Raw genomic sequence first — 15,455 nt, 5'->3', positions numbered from 1 at the left:
GAGGGAAGCGCACTTGAAATTGAAAGATTGCTGGTTCGAACCCCCGACAAACAAGGCACCACTGAGGTACCCTGAGCAAGGTACCGTCCCCAAGCACTGCTCCCCAGGCGCTGAATTAGCTGCCCCCTGCTATGTCACGTTGTCACTTATGGGTTAAATGCAGAGGACACATTTCATTGTTGTGCACTGTGTGCTGTGGTGTGTCAACAATGACCACTGATCACCAAATTCTAAATATTAGTACAGCAAATATGTAAAATGTTCTAAAAATTCCAGCTCCCCATTCCTGTGCTTTCTGGAATAGGATCTACAGTAGCACCCCCACCCCCCCCAGCTCAGGAAAACACCAGATAAACAGTCGATAGATTAATGGATAGGTGGTTGTATGGATTAAATTCCAAATGTATTACAAATGATAATAACATTATTGTTGTTGTTATTATACACGCACAGAGACAATCTGGATGTATCTATTTAAATAAAACATAATAAGTAAAATCGGGCTTATTAAAATAAAAGTCAGCATCCTTGATGGGTTGGCATTTTTTTTGGGGGGGTGGGGGGGACATGGCGTGGAATTTCTATTGACGTTCTTCTGCGTACATAAATACCGTTTAATCCCTAGTGCAAATAGTAGCTGTGAAAAATTGTTACCTTTCTATACAGAAACTAATTAACTAAAATCTATAATCCTTTCAAAATGCATTCTTCAAACGCTTCACTGTTAGCCTATTAAAATCATTATAACTTCAGCCAAAGCAGTGCTGATTTCTATAACTCCAAATCCCTAGTCAGTACTGTGTAACTCTCCCTTTGGCCTTATGTATACATTCTGTGTATGCTGATGAACATATTTTTCTTATCCCCTTTTGTATGTAGATTTTTACCCAAATAGGTACAGGATGTTGTTTTTAAGCAAAGTTGCTCACATTCTTATTCATTTAGTAAGTGATTGCATCAGTCCTTCTAAAATTCCTTCCACAGCTGAAGATAAGACAGTTTCTGACCACTCCATAGTTCATATTAGACGGTTCATTGACAGGATGTGAGGTCTGATAATGATACAGGGATGAACTGTGTTTTTCTGTACCAGTCCCATAAAGGGTTTAATCTTCATTGTAAGCTTATTTTTTAGTTTGTGTCACACAGATTTGCCCCAACACAGTGGCAGATTCGGGCTGCTAGAAGGGCAGGGGTGAAAAAAAGGGCACCTACTGAATGACATGTGGACCCCCGCTTCCTCCTCCCACTAGTACAGGTATGGTGATAATATGGTGATTATTGATTAAGATTAGGATAGGCTCCGGACCCCCAGCAACCCAGTAGGACAATGGATGGATGATTAAGATTAGGATAGGCTCCGGACCCCCAGCAACCCAGTAGGACAATGGATGGATGGATGGATGATTAAGATTATTGAACTAATTTGAATTATTGAATTATTTCATCTACTTTTAACTAGAAGTCTCTGAGGTGTGAGTGCTAACCAGCCCTCAGTAAGACACTTTTCTTGCTCCGTAGGGTGCATCATCTCACATGAAGGGAGAACCCTAGATGGCACTAAATCACGTGAAGGGCAGCCAATAGCAGCTGTTTTTCAGCCTTGGGGACGCCCCTCTGGTCCCCCCAAGTGGGATGGGATGCCTAAAATGCACGTAATTTTAAATGTGTGCCTATGTTTGACATGCCATGGACTGGTGTCCCATTCTCACCATTTCCCTGCCTTGAGCCCAGTGCTTGAACAGGCTCCAACCCCTCACGAGCCTGTACTGAATTAGCTTCCGGAACTTGGATGGATTTCAATACCTTAATGAAAGACAATTCATGTGCCTGCGGTTTGCTTTGTTCTGTGCACGGTTTTTGTGTTGTGCATGAATTAGAAAATCTTTGGTTAGAATTTATTATATAAGAAATACATTAATACCATGAACTTTAATCCATTTCTTAGACATTCTCCTTGGAAAAGAGATGAATACACACTTGTTATGGTAAATTCACACATTACGCAATTAACCCTCGAAGTATTAATCTTGGACATGGGCAATGTTTGTTTATGATACCATATTTATCCAAAGTAACTCGATAAGGACCATCTTTGCTAAGGTTATAATGGCGCTACACCTTGTTATACTCTGACTGGAAAACACGGTGTTATGTTACGTTAAGCTGAATGAGCGTCGAATGACCACCTTGTGTTCAGACATTGATTTTAGCAACAGAATATTCCAATTTTTTTTCTGCAAAATATCTATTGTAACACAGAGCTACACATACAGTACCAGTTAATTATGTCATATTTTTGGTGGTTTCTTTAGAAATATACTTTACTCTGCCCCAATATAATTGGATTTGGCAAAGATGCAATCATTCATTAATTTTGGTTATAAGAATGTTTTTATGTCTACAGCTTACATTTTGTAATTATTTTGATTTATTGCAGAGTTACTGTTCTATCTGAAGTACATAATCATTTTAGTTTCCTAATTATTAGTCTATATCAGTATTTCTCAACTCAGTCCTCGGGGACCCGGAGAAAGTCCAGGTTTTTGCTCTCCGTGGCCCGCTTGAGAAACACTGGTCTATATATCTCTGCTAATAAGGGACAACATTAGCTACACTATTCATTCATAAATAGTAGATCGATGTTATCCTTTTCTAACAGGGCTGAGAAATTTCAATATATATTTAGATTTGAATGCCCAGTAAGACACAAAACTACATTTTTTTGAAAAAATAAAATCTGGCTTTTATGTATAATCACAATGTACATTGTAAGATACAATAAATAATATTCATACACATGACACAAGCATCAGGTTTAAATTCGTATTGAAATAGTCAGCTCACATGAGGCTTCCATGTCAGGGCCAATAGACACATTGTCGCTGCAGAGAAACACAGACAGAAATGGCAGCAGCACAAAAAACAAAGCGAACCAGCTTGTGTTTAAGCTGGGGGTCAAGATCATTCTACACATTTAAGTCCTAGACACCGTGATGTCTACGGTCGTGGCAAGAATTTAGAATTACTTTTAAGTCCAGTCATGCTCGTGCATCATTGTTACAATGGAGCCTTCGTTCCGGCTGTAGAAAAGATTTGTAGGGCAGAGGGACAAGGTAATCCAGGTGAACGCTGTATTTCACTGAAATGTTGTCTTCTTAATCACAAGGCTCATTTTTTTTCTGGAAGTAAAGAGACAGTGTGCTTAGTATTATGCGAGAGCACCATTAAAATAACGCAGAACTTATTTCTATAGCATGTTAGAGATTAATATTTAGCAATGGAAGTATATTTATCAGTTGGATGGATGGAAATGCATCTGATTGCCTGTGTGGCTGTGCATTGCTCTTAGTGTTACAGTAAACATGCAGCTTTGCCTAGTCTCTCTTAGCATATGAACCATAGCGACAACGATGCTAACCGAGAGTCGTGTACTGTTCATTACTATATGCGTATTAAAATGCTTTGATAAGTACTCATGAAGCATAATCATAGTAAGTATAACTATGAGGGTTTACCTGCAATCTTTAGCACCCCAGACCGCTCAGGGCTCCAATCCGGTCCAATTTCAGGCCAAAACAGCCTCTTCCTGAATTCCGAGTTCTGCCTCTGAACTTCCTTTGGCGACCCAGGAAATCCAGCAGGAGACGAGTGCCACGTTCTTGGCTGTCCTGTGAAGCCGAGGCTGGGCTCGACCCTGAGCCCTCGTTGATGTCATGTTGCCTAAGCAGGAGCGAGCTGACTGGGCCACCAAAGAGGTCTTTTAAGACCTTCAGTCAAAGAGAAACACACACAAACTTCAACTGACACACAATACAAAAACATCAAACGTTTGAATGAACAATTGAAGGAAAAGAAAGCAATTCAACCTTGTTCGGTCACTAAATAAGTAATGAGAATCTTCGGACACATTTACAATTGAGAAGAAAACCAGGTAAAAGTATTAGCCTCCTAGGAATGAGAGACTCAGCTACCTGGATACTTACCCCAGGGTCAGACTTTTGTGGTGATGGTCTTGATTCCACCTGGATGGCTACAAGAAGCAGTAGGGAGAAGAGGTATACAATGAGAGGAGATGTGGAAGAAGATGAACAGGCCATCCTTGTTTTAAAGAGAGAATCTTTGGAAGAATTCGTGCAAAATTTCAATATTCAATATTCGTTTAACCCTCAGATTTCTATACACAAATTAATGGATTTAAATTGTGCATTAATCTAAGGGCGTTTCTTAATCTTTGTTTATATTTCTAAGGTTTGTTCTGTCCTGTATGGAATCAGGACTGGTCTGGTCTGTTGTATAGGACACTGACCTTGGATTTAAAGAGAATTTCTGTGATGTCACACATTCTCGACTGTAGCTCTTAGAAACCGCTCAGCCCAAAGGCAGCACTCCCTCTTTCACTAACTGACAGCCCCCCCTTTTGTACGTAAGACCTCATTCTTTACGTTATGCTTCCTTTTCTTTACCTTCTGTCAGCTTTTCAATTTATGAAATTATCTTGCCTTTCTCTGAACTATATGTATTAACTATATATATTTCTTTCCTACGTTTTAACTTTCTTCACTGCCGTTTCAGCTTCTTCTGAAGCCCTCATCCTTCATTCTTACAACTCTCCCTTTTTGCATTATAAATATATAAATATCTCTTTCCACTGAGTTGCTCACCTTACTTGTTTTTTCATAGCAACCTTTCAAGTTTCAGACTTGAAAATAAATTTGGAAATAAAAAACATAGATAGATATATTTAGAAAAGAAATGTGGAAATAAAAAACATAGATAAATATATTTTGAAAATAAAATTGGAAATAGAAAAACAGAGATATGTTTTGAAATAAATTTGGGGAAAAATTTTTTAATTTAAATAAATTTTCCGTATAACAAGATTTGTGGACAAGGTTATTTGTCCAGTGATTATAATTGTAATTTTTATATCATTAGCCACCTTAGAGTTCAAATATTTGAGACAAAATAACAGGCTAATCATTGTTAATGGAAACAAATTGTTTCTTTTTTGTTTAATTAAAAATAAGCCAATTTATCACATTTAAAATAATAAGGGCCTCATTCCAGACAGTCTTGACCTTTGACCTTTGTCTGCGTATGCTACGTAAAAATTCTCCCTGGAAACAGCTCACAACTCAGAAACAATGTTCACTCTAGCTTTCAGAGAACCAGTCCAATAGTTCAACACCCTCTCTGAGTTACCTTAGAGATGACCAATGATTAGTGCCCAAATATTTTCCCCATGCCCAGTTCATCGCTGTTTTTTCAGTTTTTCTTTCCATTGGGGGAAGCGGAAACGCACTCTAGCATACTGTTAAAGCACTCCTTATGTAGTGGGCAATGGAATCGAGCCGTACAACATGCATGCAAAGTATGTGGAAAAATACAACTCTTGTCCCAGCACCATAATTCTCATTATATTTTATTGTTATATACTGAGTAGATTGTGCACTCCGCCAGACTATGGAAAGGACGCAGCTGTAAGTTTGGTTGGTCATAAATTTCAACCGTGGAAGAAGTGCAGAAGAGAAAAGATTCTGAAGAAGCATATAATGTAAAACTTTAATTAAACAAGCACTGCCCAAATATTCAAAGACTTGCCGGTACTAGTTTATGGGTGCAGTGATGTAAACAGCCAAGGCTGGAGGAGGACAGTATTTCAGAAGGCTATTGCTTGGCATTTTCTGATCTTTCCAGTCCTTGGTCTGAAAGAGAACCCTACTGAGAACCTCCAGGAACCTTTTGAAGTGCTTTTAGGGACGTGTGAGTAAAATGTAACAAATATGTCACAGACAAAGACCTGCCATAATGAGGAATTAAACACGGTGCTCCTGTTTCTGCCCTTCTGTGCACTAATTTCACTATTGAGGTGGTGATTTAAGAAAGCAGTGTTGACTGCACCACATCAACATGAACGTCAGCATGTGTGTGTGAGAGGGTGTGGGTTACATCCATCCATACATCCATCCATCCACCACTCCTGTTTCCATAATCTTGCCAAATAAAGGTGTATGCATGTTATATTAACCCTTTAAATCCATGAAATGCATGTAAATAACTCCAGATGAGTGGAAATGTAATACAGAAATACAGAATATGCTTTTGGTGAAGCTGTTAGTTCATGTCTAACACCAAGCGTTTCATCCATTTCTCCTCAGACAAACTCAGCGGCCTGCACGTTAACCCCACCCTGCATCTGGGGGCAACCCCACCCTCCCGGCTGCATGACGTCAAAGAGAACTAAGTCAGCAGGGCTGTGCACTGGGGTTAACAAGCCGTACTGGGACGCAGAGTCCAAAGACAAAAGGTAGAAGAACGATGATCCGATGAGTAGCCATCCATCCCCCCCCCACCAGCTCCGACAGTTCTCCGGTATCTTCCCCCCCAGCATTGTCTCAGCTGGGCCTGGCCTTCAGGGCCGGATAGCCGTCGGTGATGGATGGCTGGGGGGGGGTGGGAGAGAACGGGTGGCCCTTTCAGACTTGGGACTACATGAACGCACAGCCCTTTGCAGCTCTGACGCAGATTGTCCCATTTACACCCCATTCCCCCCCATCGGGACAAAAGCACAGGGTCATATACCAGCCCCCCCCCCCCCACCTCCCTCACTCCCCTTCCTGCCCCGTCCTCCCTCCCATGTCCGCTCTTCTCACACTCAAGCCACCCCCACCATCCCTGCTGTAGCCATGACATCGCCGCTTATTAAATACAGGTATATGCATGACATCACTGAGCTCGCATGGACATCTAGACAACCTCTTGTTAACTAGTCTGATTTTAATACCTTACATTTCCCAGTGTCCCTTGCTATGACTATCAATGATATACTCTTGGATTTTTTACACAAAACAGTTTGCATAGTTTGCATGTAACCGAATCATTGTTGTTTTCAATTTATGAAATTATCTTCGACCTGTTGTAATTTTAATAAACCATTCTTGCTGTTTTTGCAACCATCCATTCATTTTCTATACCCACTTGTCCAGTGCAGGGTCCTGGGGTCCGGAGCCCATTCATTCCAGTAGCTACTGGTGCTTTTATGCTATTCAATTTCTAGTTCTTATAATTGAAATATATTTAGATTCGAAAAAAATTGTGATGAAATTGTTCTAGATTATATATTCAAATCAAAACAGTATGTTGTGTATAAAGTCATGTGAATGTATAATGGTTAATAATAACAATTTATAAAAGTTGTTTTGGGCAGGAAATGTACCAAACTTAGAAGATGTTAAGCGTGAATATAAACATGCCCAGCTAGTCACTGCTAAGCAATTTTTACAGCTACAGGCAGAATCCTGGACCCATTTCAGGGACGTTTTTACCGCTGATGTCAGGGGGACCTGTACAACAGTAAAGGAGCAGTATCTATGGAAACCAGAGTATGATTTGTTTTAGTCAGTAGTCACATGGTCTTGAGCAGACATCTGAATGGCCTGTTGGGACCAGGGCCTCAGCAATGGCTACTCCGACTAGGTGCCTGGATAGGTGTTAGAAAGGGGACCAAGATCGTGACCCACAGACTTTATATCTCTGCAGTCTCCCATGAATGAATCAGACTCATGGATCCAAGATTCATTTAAGCCATTTTGGTACAAATGAGGTCATAATGCAACAAGACAACAAGCACGAGAAGCAGGCTATCACAAACCCCATCATTAAGATCAAAGCAAAACCGTCATTTTTGTAAAATTACCCAATCACAAAGCCCTGACAGTTAGATACAACTTGGGAAGGATTGTAATGATTTCTATATATACTAGTAAAACATGGGAATTTATATGAAAAGGCATTTAAACCTGAGTGTTAATTTTCGGACCCTGAGCGTTAAATGAGGCCAGTTAATCTTGGCGGCCGTCCCAGGCAAAGTCAGCTGACCCTGAGGGACGTCGCGAGCCATTTCATGTGGCTCTGCACACTTTGTTTCCAGCATGAATGTAAACTACATTGTGAAGACAAGCGTGGAAATAGCTCAGCCCAGCCAAGACGGTTGAAAATTCATGAAAGGGACAGGAATACTGCAGAGCGATCCATGTGTATCCTGCCTGGTTGCTCAGGTTGGGCTGTAAATGCATGCAACCTGACAAGGCTGACCTGAAGCTTAATCGTATTCACATGAACCATAAATTGTTACCTGCTGTAGCTGTTTGCATTATGCATTTCATGCTACTTGGTGTAATTTCTCCTATGTGCACTTTTACTGTGGCTTATTGTTTTACAAATACTTGCTCATAATTGATTCATTCAGCCTAATCTATTTATAAATAGAAAATTACATATAGCACCCTAGTTACTAGTTAAGCACACATTAATGAGCTGGTAGGATGAGCATTATGGCTGCAGTTTTCTGACAGGCCACAAGGGGGCGATCTTTTCTCAGTATCCACCAGAGCTCAGTGATTGAAGCATGTTGACTTATCTCCACACTACAGAGGCACAGAAGCTTAAATCTACAGACTCCCCCCTGGAGAGAGAATCTTGACCTTTCAGGGAAAATGTTAGCATTTGGAGATACGCTGCAAAGCATTGATTTTAAATCTTGAATATTTCCTTGAGCACAGATCACTTTTCCTGCCCTCAGATAGAGGCTTGGAGCCTGGTTTCCCATAAGTGAGTGTGACAGAAAACCAAACATCTTAAGTGTCTGCACCCATTATGCACAAAAGGGATTTAAGTCACAAATGCATTTTTTACTTTACACAATATCAAATGATTTCCACACTCACGGGAGTTTCAGTATTAAAAACTGTGCTTGAGTAGGTTAGTCCTTGTACATGAAGGCTCCTATTGTTATATTTATAATTTACGTTTCTATATCATAACTATCTGGGGAGCATTCAGCAGATATACAGTGCATAGTAGGATATCCATCGGTTTGGTCTGCTCCACTTTAATGCAGATGAGGCTCAGCCAATCAACCTGCACGAAAGAAGCCGTTCTCCTAAGCTGAATCTTGATTGGCTGCTACTTCCCAGGTTGGGCTGTAGTCTTAAGGCTGTCATATTGCTTGGTAACATATCCTAGATTAATACGATATCTGGGTTTTATATGCATTATAGGTATTAAAAGTGGGAGGATACGTATTAAATCATCAAAATTCATTAATTGAACATAAGGTAGAGATGTGGGTTAACCATGGTTTTGGGTTTTAGGTGTATTGCATGTATGGACATTAAATGCTAAATGATGAGTTATCCATACCTCATGAGGTAAACAGGACGCAGCCCTCGCACTTAGCGAGCTTGATCTTTCAGGTCAAAAATACATGGTTTGCATAGGATGAGTCTTAAGATGGCTGGGATGACCTGTAGAGAATTTCAGCAGGACCAAGGAAGATGCCACGACTGGGTTCTTCCATTTGCCGACAGGATTCTAAATTTAAAACTAAATAAATTGAAGGCATAAGGAGTTCAAATGGAATAGTTCAGTAATGACAGTCATGTACAGTCTATGCATGAATTGGTGTTATATTATCCTTGGTTATATTTTATTATTGGAGCAGTGGGGGAGAAAGTAATCAGATATTACAGCACATTTAACCCCCCCCCCCCCAAATTATTATTTTTTTTAATATAATAATTGTATAAATATATATATTTTTTTTTTTTTTTAGGTTTGTCGTACAGAAAGAAAACAAAACACTTTCACCTCAAGATTTATTTCAGTCAAATTCTTCCAGAGATCAAAAGCAAAGTGGCCAGAGGCAGTTACAAAAGACATTCCCGATCCGAGGCCGCTGGCCAGTCTTAAGGCATCTTCAGTCCTCACAGAGGCTGGGGGACTGAGGACATGTTGTTGGGCATGAGGACAGATTTAGTTGACCTTGGGGCGACGGAAGTCCTTGCCAGCAAACTTGGCACTGCTTCCAAGCTCTTCCTCAATCCTGGAGGAAAAAGGTCAAATATCAAAGTGTTAAATGCTCCGAGTAAAGCAGACGCTAGTTGTGAAAGTTAAGCTTCATCAGCAGCTGCTGAGGGCAGTATTTACATCAGCTAAACTCACCTCATCAACTGGTTGTATTTTGCCAGGCGTTCTGACCTGCACGGTGCACCAGTCTTGATCTTCAATGGCAGAGGGGGGAGGGAGGAGAGAGTCAGATGTCATTCTGCATTAAATGTTCATGGAAGGACTGAGGGAGCAGGAAGGTACCTGTCCAGTGCACAGGCCAACAACCAGGTCAGAGATGAAGGTGTCCTCAGTTTCTCCAGAGCGGTGGCTAACCATCACTCCCCAGCCATTAGACTGGGCTAGTTTACACCTGCAATCAAGGTCAAAGGTCAGCTTGTTTACAAGTCACACAGGCTAAAAACCTTACTGGAAGGTTGAGAAGGTTTCCTAAGAGAACATTGAATTTAAAAGTTGAGGACTGCAGAACGTCTACCCACCAGACTGCAGGATCTAAAAATGGAAATATTCTACGGGATGCTTACGCCTTGATGGACTCGGTGACTGAGCCAATCTGGTTGACCTTCAGCAGAAGGCAGTTGCAGGCCTTCTTCTCCACGGCCTGCTGGATCCGCTTGGGGTTGGTCACTGTCAGGTCATCGCCCACCACCTGGATGTCCACAGAACCTGTGAACTTTGACCACTGCTCCCAGTCATCCTGGTCAAATGGATCCTCAATGGACTGTACTGAGGATCACCAAGATTAGAGCAGTGAAGAGGAGAGGGGAATGCAATACAGTCACCATTATAGTTATTCATAAACTGCAACACTTCTGTAATGTCCCAGAGGCTAATAAATGCTATTATACGACTTCTATAAAAAGCTCTGCTACAGCAAAACTGAATAAGGATTTAGGTTAGTCTAATTTTAGAAGGATCCAGCTGCACAACACAACACATTTGAAGCCATAGGACAGTTATTTTGGGCAATAGTATGCAAAAAAAAAAAAAACGTTAACTTTCTGGCTGTTGTATAATGCACAAGATGATCAAACTAATGCTGCGCAACTAGTAAGCATGCAAGAAGTACCTGGGTAGTTCTTGATGAAGCTCTTGTACAGGTCTCCCAGTTTCTCCCCAGAGATGTGGCGGGACGGGTCATCGGGAGACTTGAAGTCCAGGTCATATTTGCCGTTTCTGAAGAACTCTGAAGCGGCAACGTCCATGCCGATGATAATCTTGTCAGGATAACCAGCTTTCTCAATGGCAGACTTCAGCAACTCCAGAGCTAAAACGGAAGAGGCTCGTGAGTAATCAGTTACAAATGCAGTGACTAGGATTATCGTAGATTACAAAATTAGTGGTTTAACGATACCCAGTGAAGTAACCAACGGAAAGTGACTGAAATGGCTTGACAGCACAAGTAGCTTCTAGCATTAGCTCAACACCCCCCCCCCCCCCCAACAGTTCTCACCCTCATTGTTCTCCAGGATGTTGGGGGCAAAGCCACCTTCGTCACCCACATTGGTGGCATCCTTTCCGTACTTGGCCTTGATTACGTTCTTGAGGTTGTGGTAGATCTCGGTACCGATACGCATGGCCTCGTGGAAGTTAGCCGCACCTACTGGTAGGATCATGAATTCCTGCATGGCCAGCTTGTTTCCAGCATGGGAGCCCCCATTGATGACGTTGAAAGCCTGTAGGATTTGAGAGTGTTAATAGGGAGGACACAAGAGCTCAGTGACCAATCCATGGTCTCAGCAGCAGTAAAATCGGCCATTATTTGGAGATGTAGCCATGGTTCTGCTCTGCCTGCCGACGTTGGCTTACGACCGAGGTTCTCCGGCAATCCCCTTCCACGCGTTACCATCCCGCCTGTAGCCCTTCCCTCAGGAATTCCCATGATGACTCACTGGTACAGGCAGGATCACGTCCTTGTTTCCAGCGAGGTCAGCGATGTGGCGGTACAGGGGAACACCCTTCTCAGCAGCTCCGGCTTTGCAGACCGCCAGAGACACACCCAGTATGGCATTAGCGCCAAACTTAGCTGCAGAAAGGTGCAACACCAGTAAGTGTGCCAAAAAGGAACAATTACCCATGCTGCTAGAGAGTGAGATTCAAGTCGCCATTTAATCATCCGTTTATAATTTGAGCTTGGCCAACATCCAAGTTTGAGCAATGTGGCATGGCCCATCCTCAAACAGTTTGGGCCCATTACCACCTTAGCTAGTGAAATCTTATTTATACATGGGTAGTACATTTTCAAATGGCCTTAGGTTAACAGGACCAGATATCAGTGGGCGCTAAATTACTCACACTTGTTCTCAGTGCCATCCAGTTCCAGCATGAACTGGTCGATCTTCTCCTGCTCAACCACACTCAGTTTCTGTGCAGGATGGCGTACAAGACAAGCAGAAATCACAAATGGAGGCAACGCACATTAGAAAATACATCAGTGCTCTACTACGACTGCACTGACCTTCTCAATCAGTTTGGGGGCAATGTCCTTGTTGACATGGTCAACGGCTTTTACTGTACCTGTGAGGCAAAGTTGATTAATCACATTTTTGCTTCAAAGCAAACTAATTGGAGCGCATCTTGGATCGCACATACAGCTTTTAGGCGAGTGACCAACATCAGACATCTTGACACTATGATGTGGAACCCAGAAGCTCAGCTAACATGGGGGGAATGGTTCTGAGCCTTCAAAGGTTTAAACCTATAATCCTCAATGTAAGATACCTTAGCAGAATGTAGGTTTTGCATGTTTGAGTCAGAGGTGGTCACCTTTGCCCAGATAGCGAGACTTGTCACCATCTCGAAGCTCGAGAGCCTCATGAACACCAGTGGAGGCGCCGCTAGGAACAGCAGCTCTGAAGAGCCCTGGGAAGAAAGAGTAGGAAGGTTGGGTCCATTTACAGATGGTAATAAATGTGGCACAGACCGGTGCATCTTCAGAGATTAGATCTCTAGAGAGCTCAGTATAACGAGCAGAGGGGCAATAACGGTACAAGCAGAACCACCGAACACTAATGGAGGCTCACCTTTGGCCGTGTACAAGTCTACTTCTACAGTGGGGTTTCCTCGCGAGTCGAGGATCTCACGAGCATGGATCTTGGTGATTGACATCGTCACTGGAAAGAGGGAAGAAGACCACTTAATGCTTGAAGACAGCTTAGGGAAACCAGGTGGGATCTTCAAGCCTTGACAGCAGCCCTAATCTTAGAATCAAAATGAGTAACAGCAAAAATGTTGTTCCATCTTATTCTGTAGAAACTATGACCAAGTAGGAGACCGTAGCCATGCTAGATACAACTGCCTGACATTCTGCTTTGAGCAAAATTTAGACCGCAATGCCCAGTCACTCTAAGGAGGAGTATAAATAGCCGGGGAGGGAGGGGAATTAAAGGGCGCATTCCACCCCCCCAAACACACTGTCCAGTCTCACCTACTGTACTTTATTTTAATCAGGCATTCGTTGGTTTAGGCTTTGCACGTAATGCACGCGCCATCAGTGGTGCCCCAACAACACGTCGCTTGAGGCTGATAAAAGCATTCCATTGCAATGATCCCCCCCCCATCCCATTACAAGCCTCAAAGCACCAATTACAATAAACAAAATGTCCATAGTGTAATGCTGCCTCCGTGACTGCCATAAGATTTTTTTTGCATTTATTCCTGGTTAAAAAGGACACGCAAGCAGCACTGCAGTCACATTAAAAATAGCCTGTAGAAAATGCCCAACCTTTACATGCCTGCCCCATGACCTCTGATCTTTCCCCAAAAGCTTGCTGACATTTGAATGACTGCACAGCCGCACAGAGGCAATACATGTCAGTGTATCAGGTTGTACCAGCCCGTTACATTATGCATCGCTCATAACCTTTATCCTGACAAAAGGAAACCAGGAGCAAAGGACTACGCAGATTATAGCCATGAACATTTCAAATTAGTCATTACATTTTCACAATAAAGTTGGTGGGTCTGAGGTTAATATGCTACTGGGCCCAACATATCGACTCAGATGACTACTGACCTTTACCATAAAAGAAATGAAATGTTAAAGGGTCAAGCAGAGCTTCTCCTGCAGCGTTATAAACCTCAACCTGCCCTTGACCTGCATTTAACCAAGCGGATGCGTCCCAGTATCCCTGGGAAAACTCAAACGCTTCGGTGTTAAACAACCATTGATGTACAATATCTAAGGGACTGAATTGGCCAAGGATGTGTTACTCCTGTAGAACACATCGCTGATATGAATCGACTTGGTGGTCCGTTTTTAAGAAAAGAAAAAAACACGCCCAGTAAATGTTACTACGTTAAACTATGCGTGCGACAAAGGATCGAGTGAGTCGTGGAACCAACACAAATAGGCCTATACCAGATTCGATTACAATGATAATTGATGAGCTGATAAGATAGATTGTACAGCAAAACTGAGACTGACCACAGTTATCTGTAATGTAGTCTCATGCAGTTACGCGTTTGTGTCCCCATCAGAAAACAATTGCGTCAATTTACAATTATAAGCACTGTTGCATTTTCACCCCTCTTCAACGGATTTTGACGTGTGGCCAATGGACTTTGTCCGCTCGATTTCTATAGACAACCGTTTAAACAAAGTTGTGCAATATGAAACATTACACAGGAAAAGGCCGCGCTCGGAAAGGATGCGATTTCCTCTTTGCTGTAGGCAGCTGCTTCACACACGCGCGAAATGCAGCTTCATACCGCGATCGCAGCTGCGCTCTTCCGTCATGCACGGATAAAAATCACCAGCAGCTTTGGCACATCGAAAAGGAGGCGCTCGACCTCCATGGAGATCCACAGCGTCAACCTTAGAATAATTTAAATAAATCCGGGTTTGAATTAGAGTCTACCGTATATTAAAAAAAAGTTACAAAAAGCGCAACTGGTGACCCAGACTAAACTGGAAACTTTGTTCCGAGTAGGACAAACAATGTTACCATCTTGTTTAATGAATGACAAGTTCATGTGGACGCTCCCATCTAGAAGCTGCAACATGGTGGAACTAATGTTCGGCAAAGATTTTCCTAAAATACCAATGCTCACTCATTCTGCTTTGAAAGGCAAAAAATAAGATCAACATGAACTGCGCATTAACAAACCCGCTATATAGGCATTTATTTTACCTGAGTGTGGTTAGCTTGACCGATTGCCCGGCTTCCGGCGAAACTTCAAGGTGGTTGAACTTCGTCCCGTACGGCAATTTATAGCGACTCCCTCATGTCTAACTTCCCAATATGGTAAGCGCCTTTAGAGACCGTCGCGCAATTCTCTTTCTTTTGCGTCTCATTGGTTTCCGAGTTTTTCATTGTTTGCTCACACCACCCCCTTTTTTATCGACATTTTCATAAGTGATATGAATGAGTGGTCATAGTGGATACTGGGGATACCAGCGAAAGGAGTATGATTACAGACAATATAGGGGTCCGGCTGATAATTTGACCTTTGCTTCTGGTGTGAAGGGCATCTTTACAGTCCCAAGTGGCTTTGAAGGAGTAAAATTAGCGGTACTAACCTGTAACCATGCGGGGGGGCTGACA

At 42.3% G+C, this 15,455-nt stretch overlaps 1 protein-coding gene across 2 annotated transcripts; it reads right to left on the bottom strand.

Moving 5' to 3' along the window:
- Positions 1-9,642: 9,642 nt before the first annotated feature.
- On the bottom strand, positions 9,643-15,455 carry eno3 (enolase 3, (beta, muscle)). 2 transcript variants are annotated; one of them, XM_023797710.2, is made up of 12 exons: positions 15,431-15,455; positions 12,933-13,022; positions 12,676-12,771; positions 12,368-12,426; positions 12,205-12,274; positions 11,802-11,935; positions 11,363-11,585; positions 10,979-11,176; positions 10,434-10,635; positions 10,153-10,261; positions 10,006-10,064; positions 9,643-9,886 (listed from the first exon to the last, which is right to left on the bottom strand). In XM_023797710.2, the coding sequence occupies exons 1-12, from the start codon at positions 15,438-15,440 to the stop codon at positions 9,817-9,819; spliced, it is 1,320 nt and encodes a 439-aa protein (XP_023653478.1). In that variant the 5' UTR covers positions 15,441-15,455; the 3' UTR covers positions 9,643-9,816. The 2 variants fall into 2 exon arrangements, with proteins under 2 accessions (XP_023653478.1, XP_023653480.1); XM_023797712.2 differs by lacking the exon at positions 15,431-15,455 and adding an exon at positions 15,042-15,198.

The sequence above is a fragment of the Paramormyrops kingsleyae genome, chromosome 10 (genome assembly GCF_048594095.1).
Source record: "Paramormyrops kingsleyae isolate MSU_618 chromosome 10, PKINGS_0.4, whole genome shotgun sequence".
NCBI classification, from domain to species: Eukaryota; Metazoa; Chordata; class Actinopteri; order Osteoglossiformes; family Mormyridae; genus Paramormyrops; species Paramormyrops kingsleyae.
The sequence above is the reverse complement of the archived record's forward strand: the minus strand, read 5'-3'. Positions and strand labels throughout refer to the sequence as shown.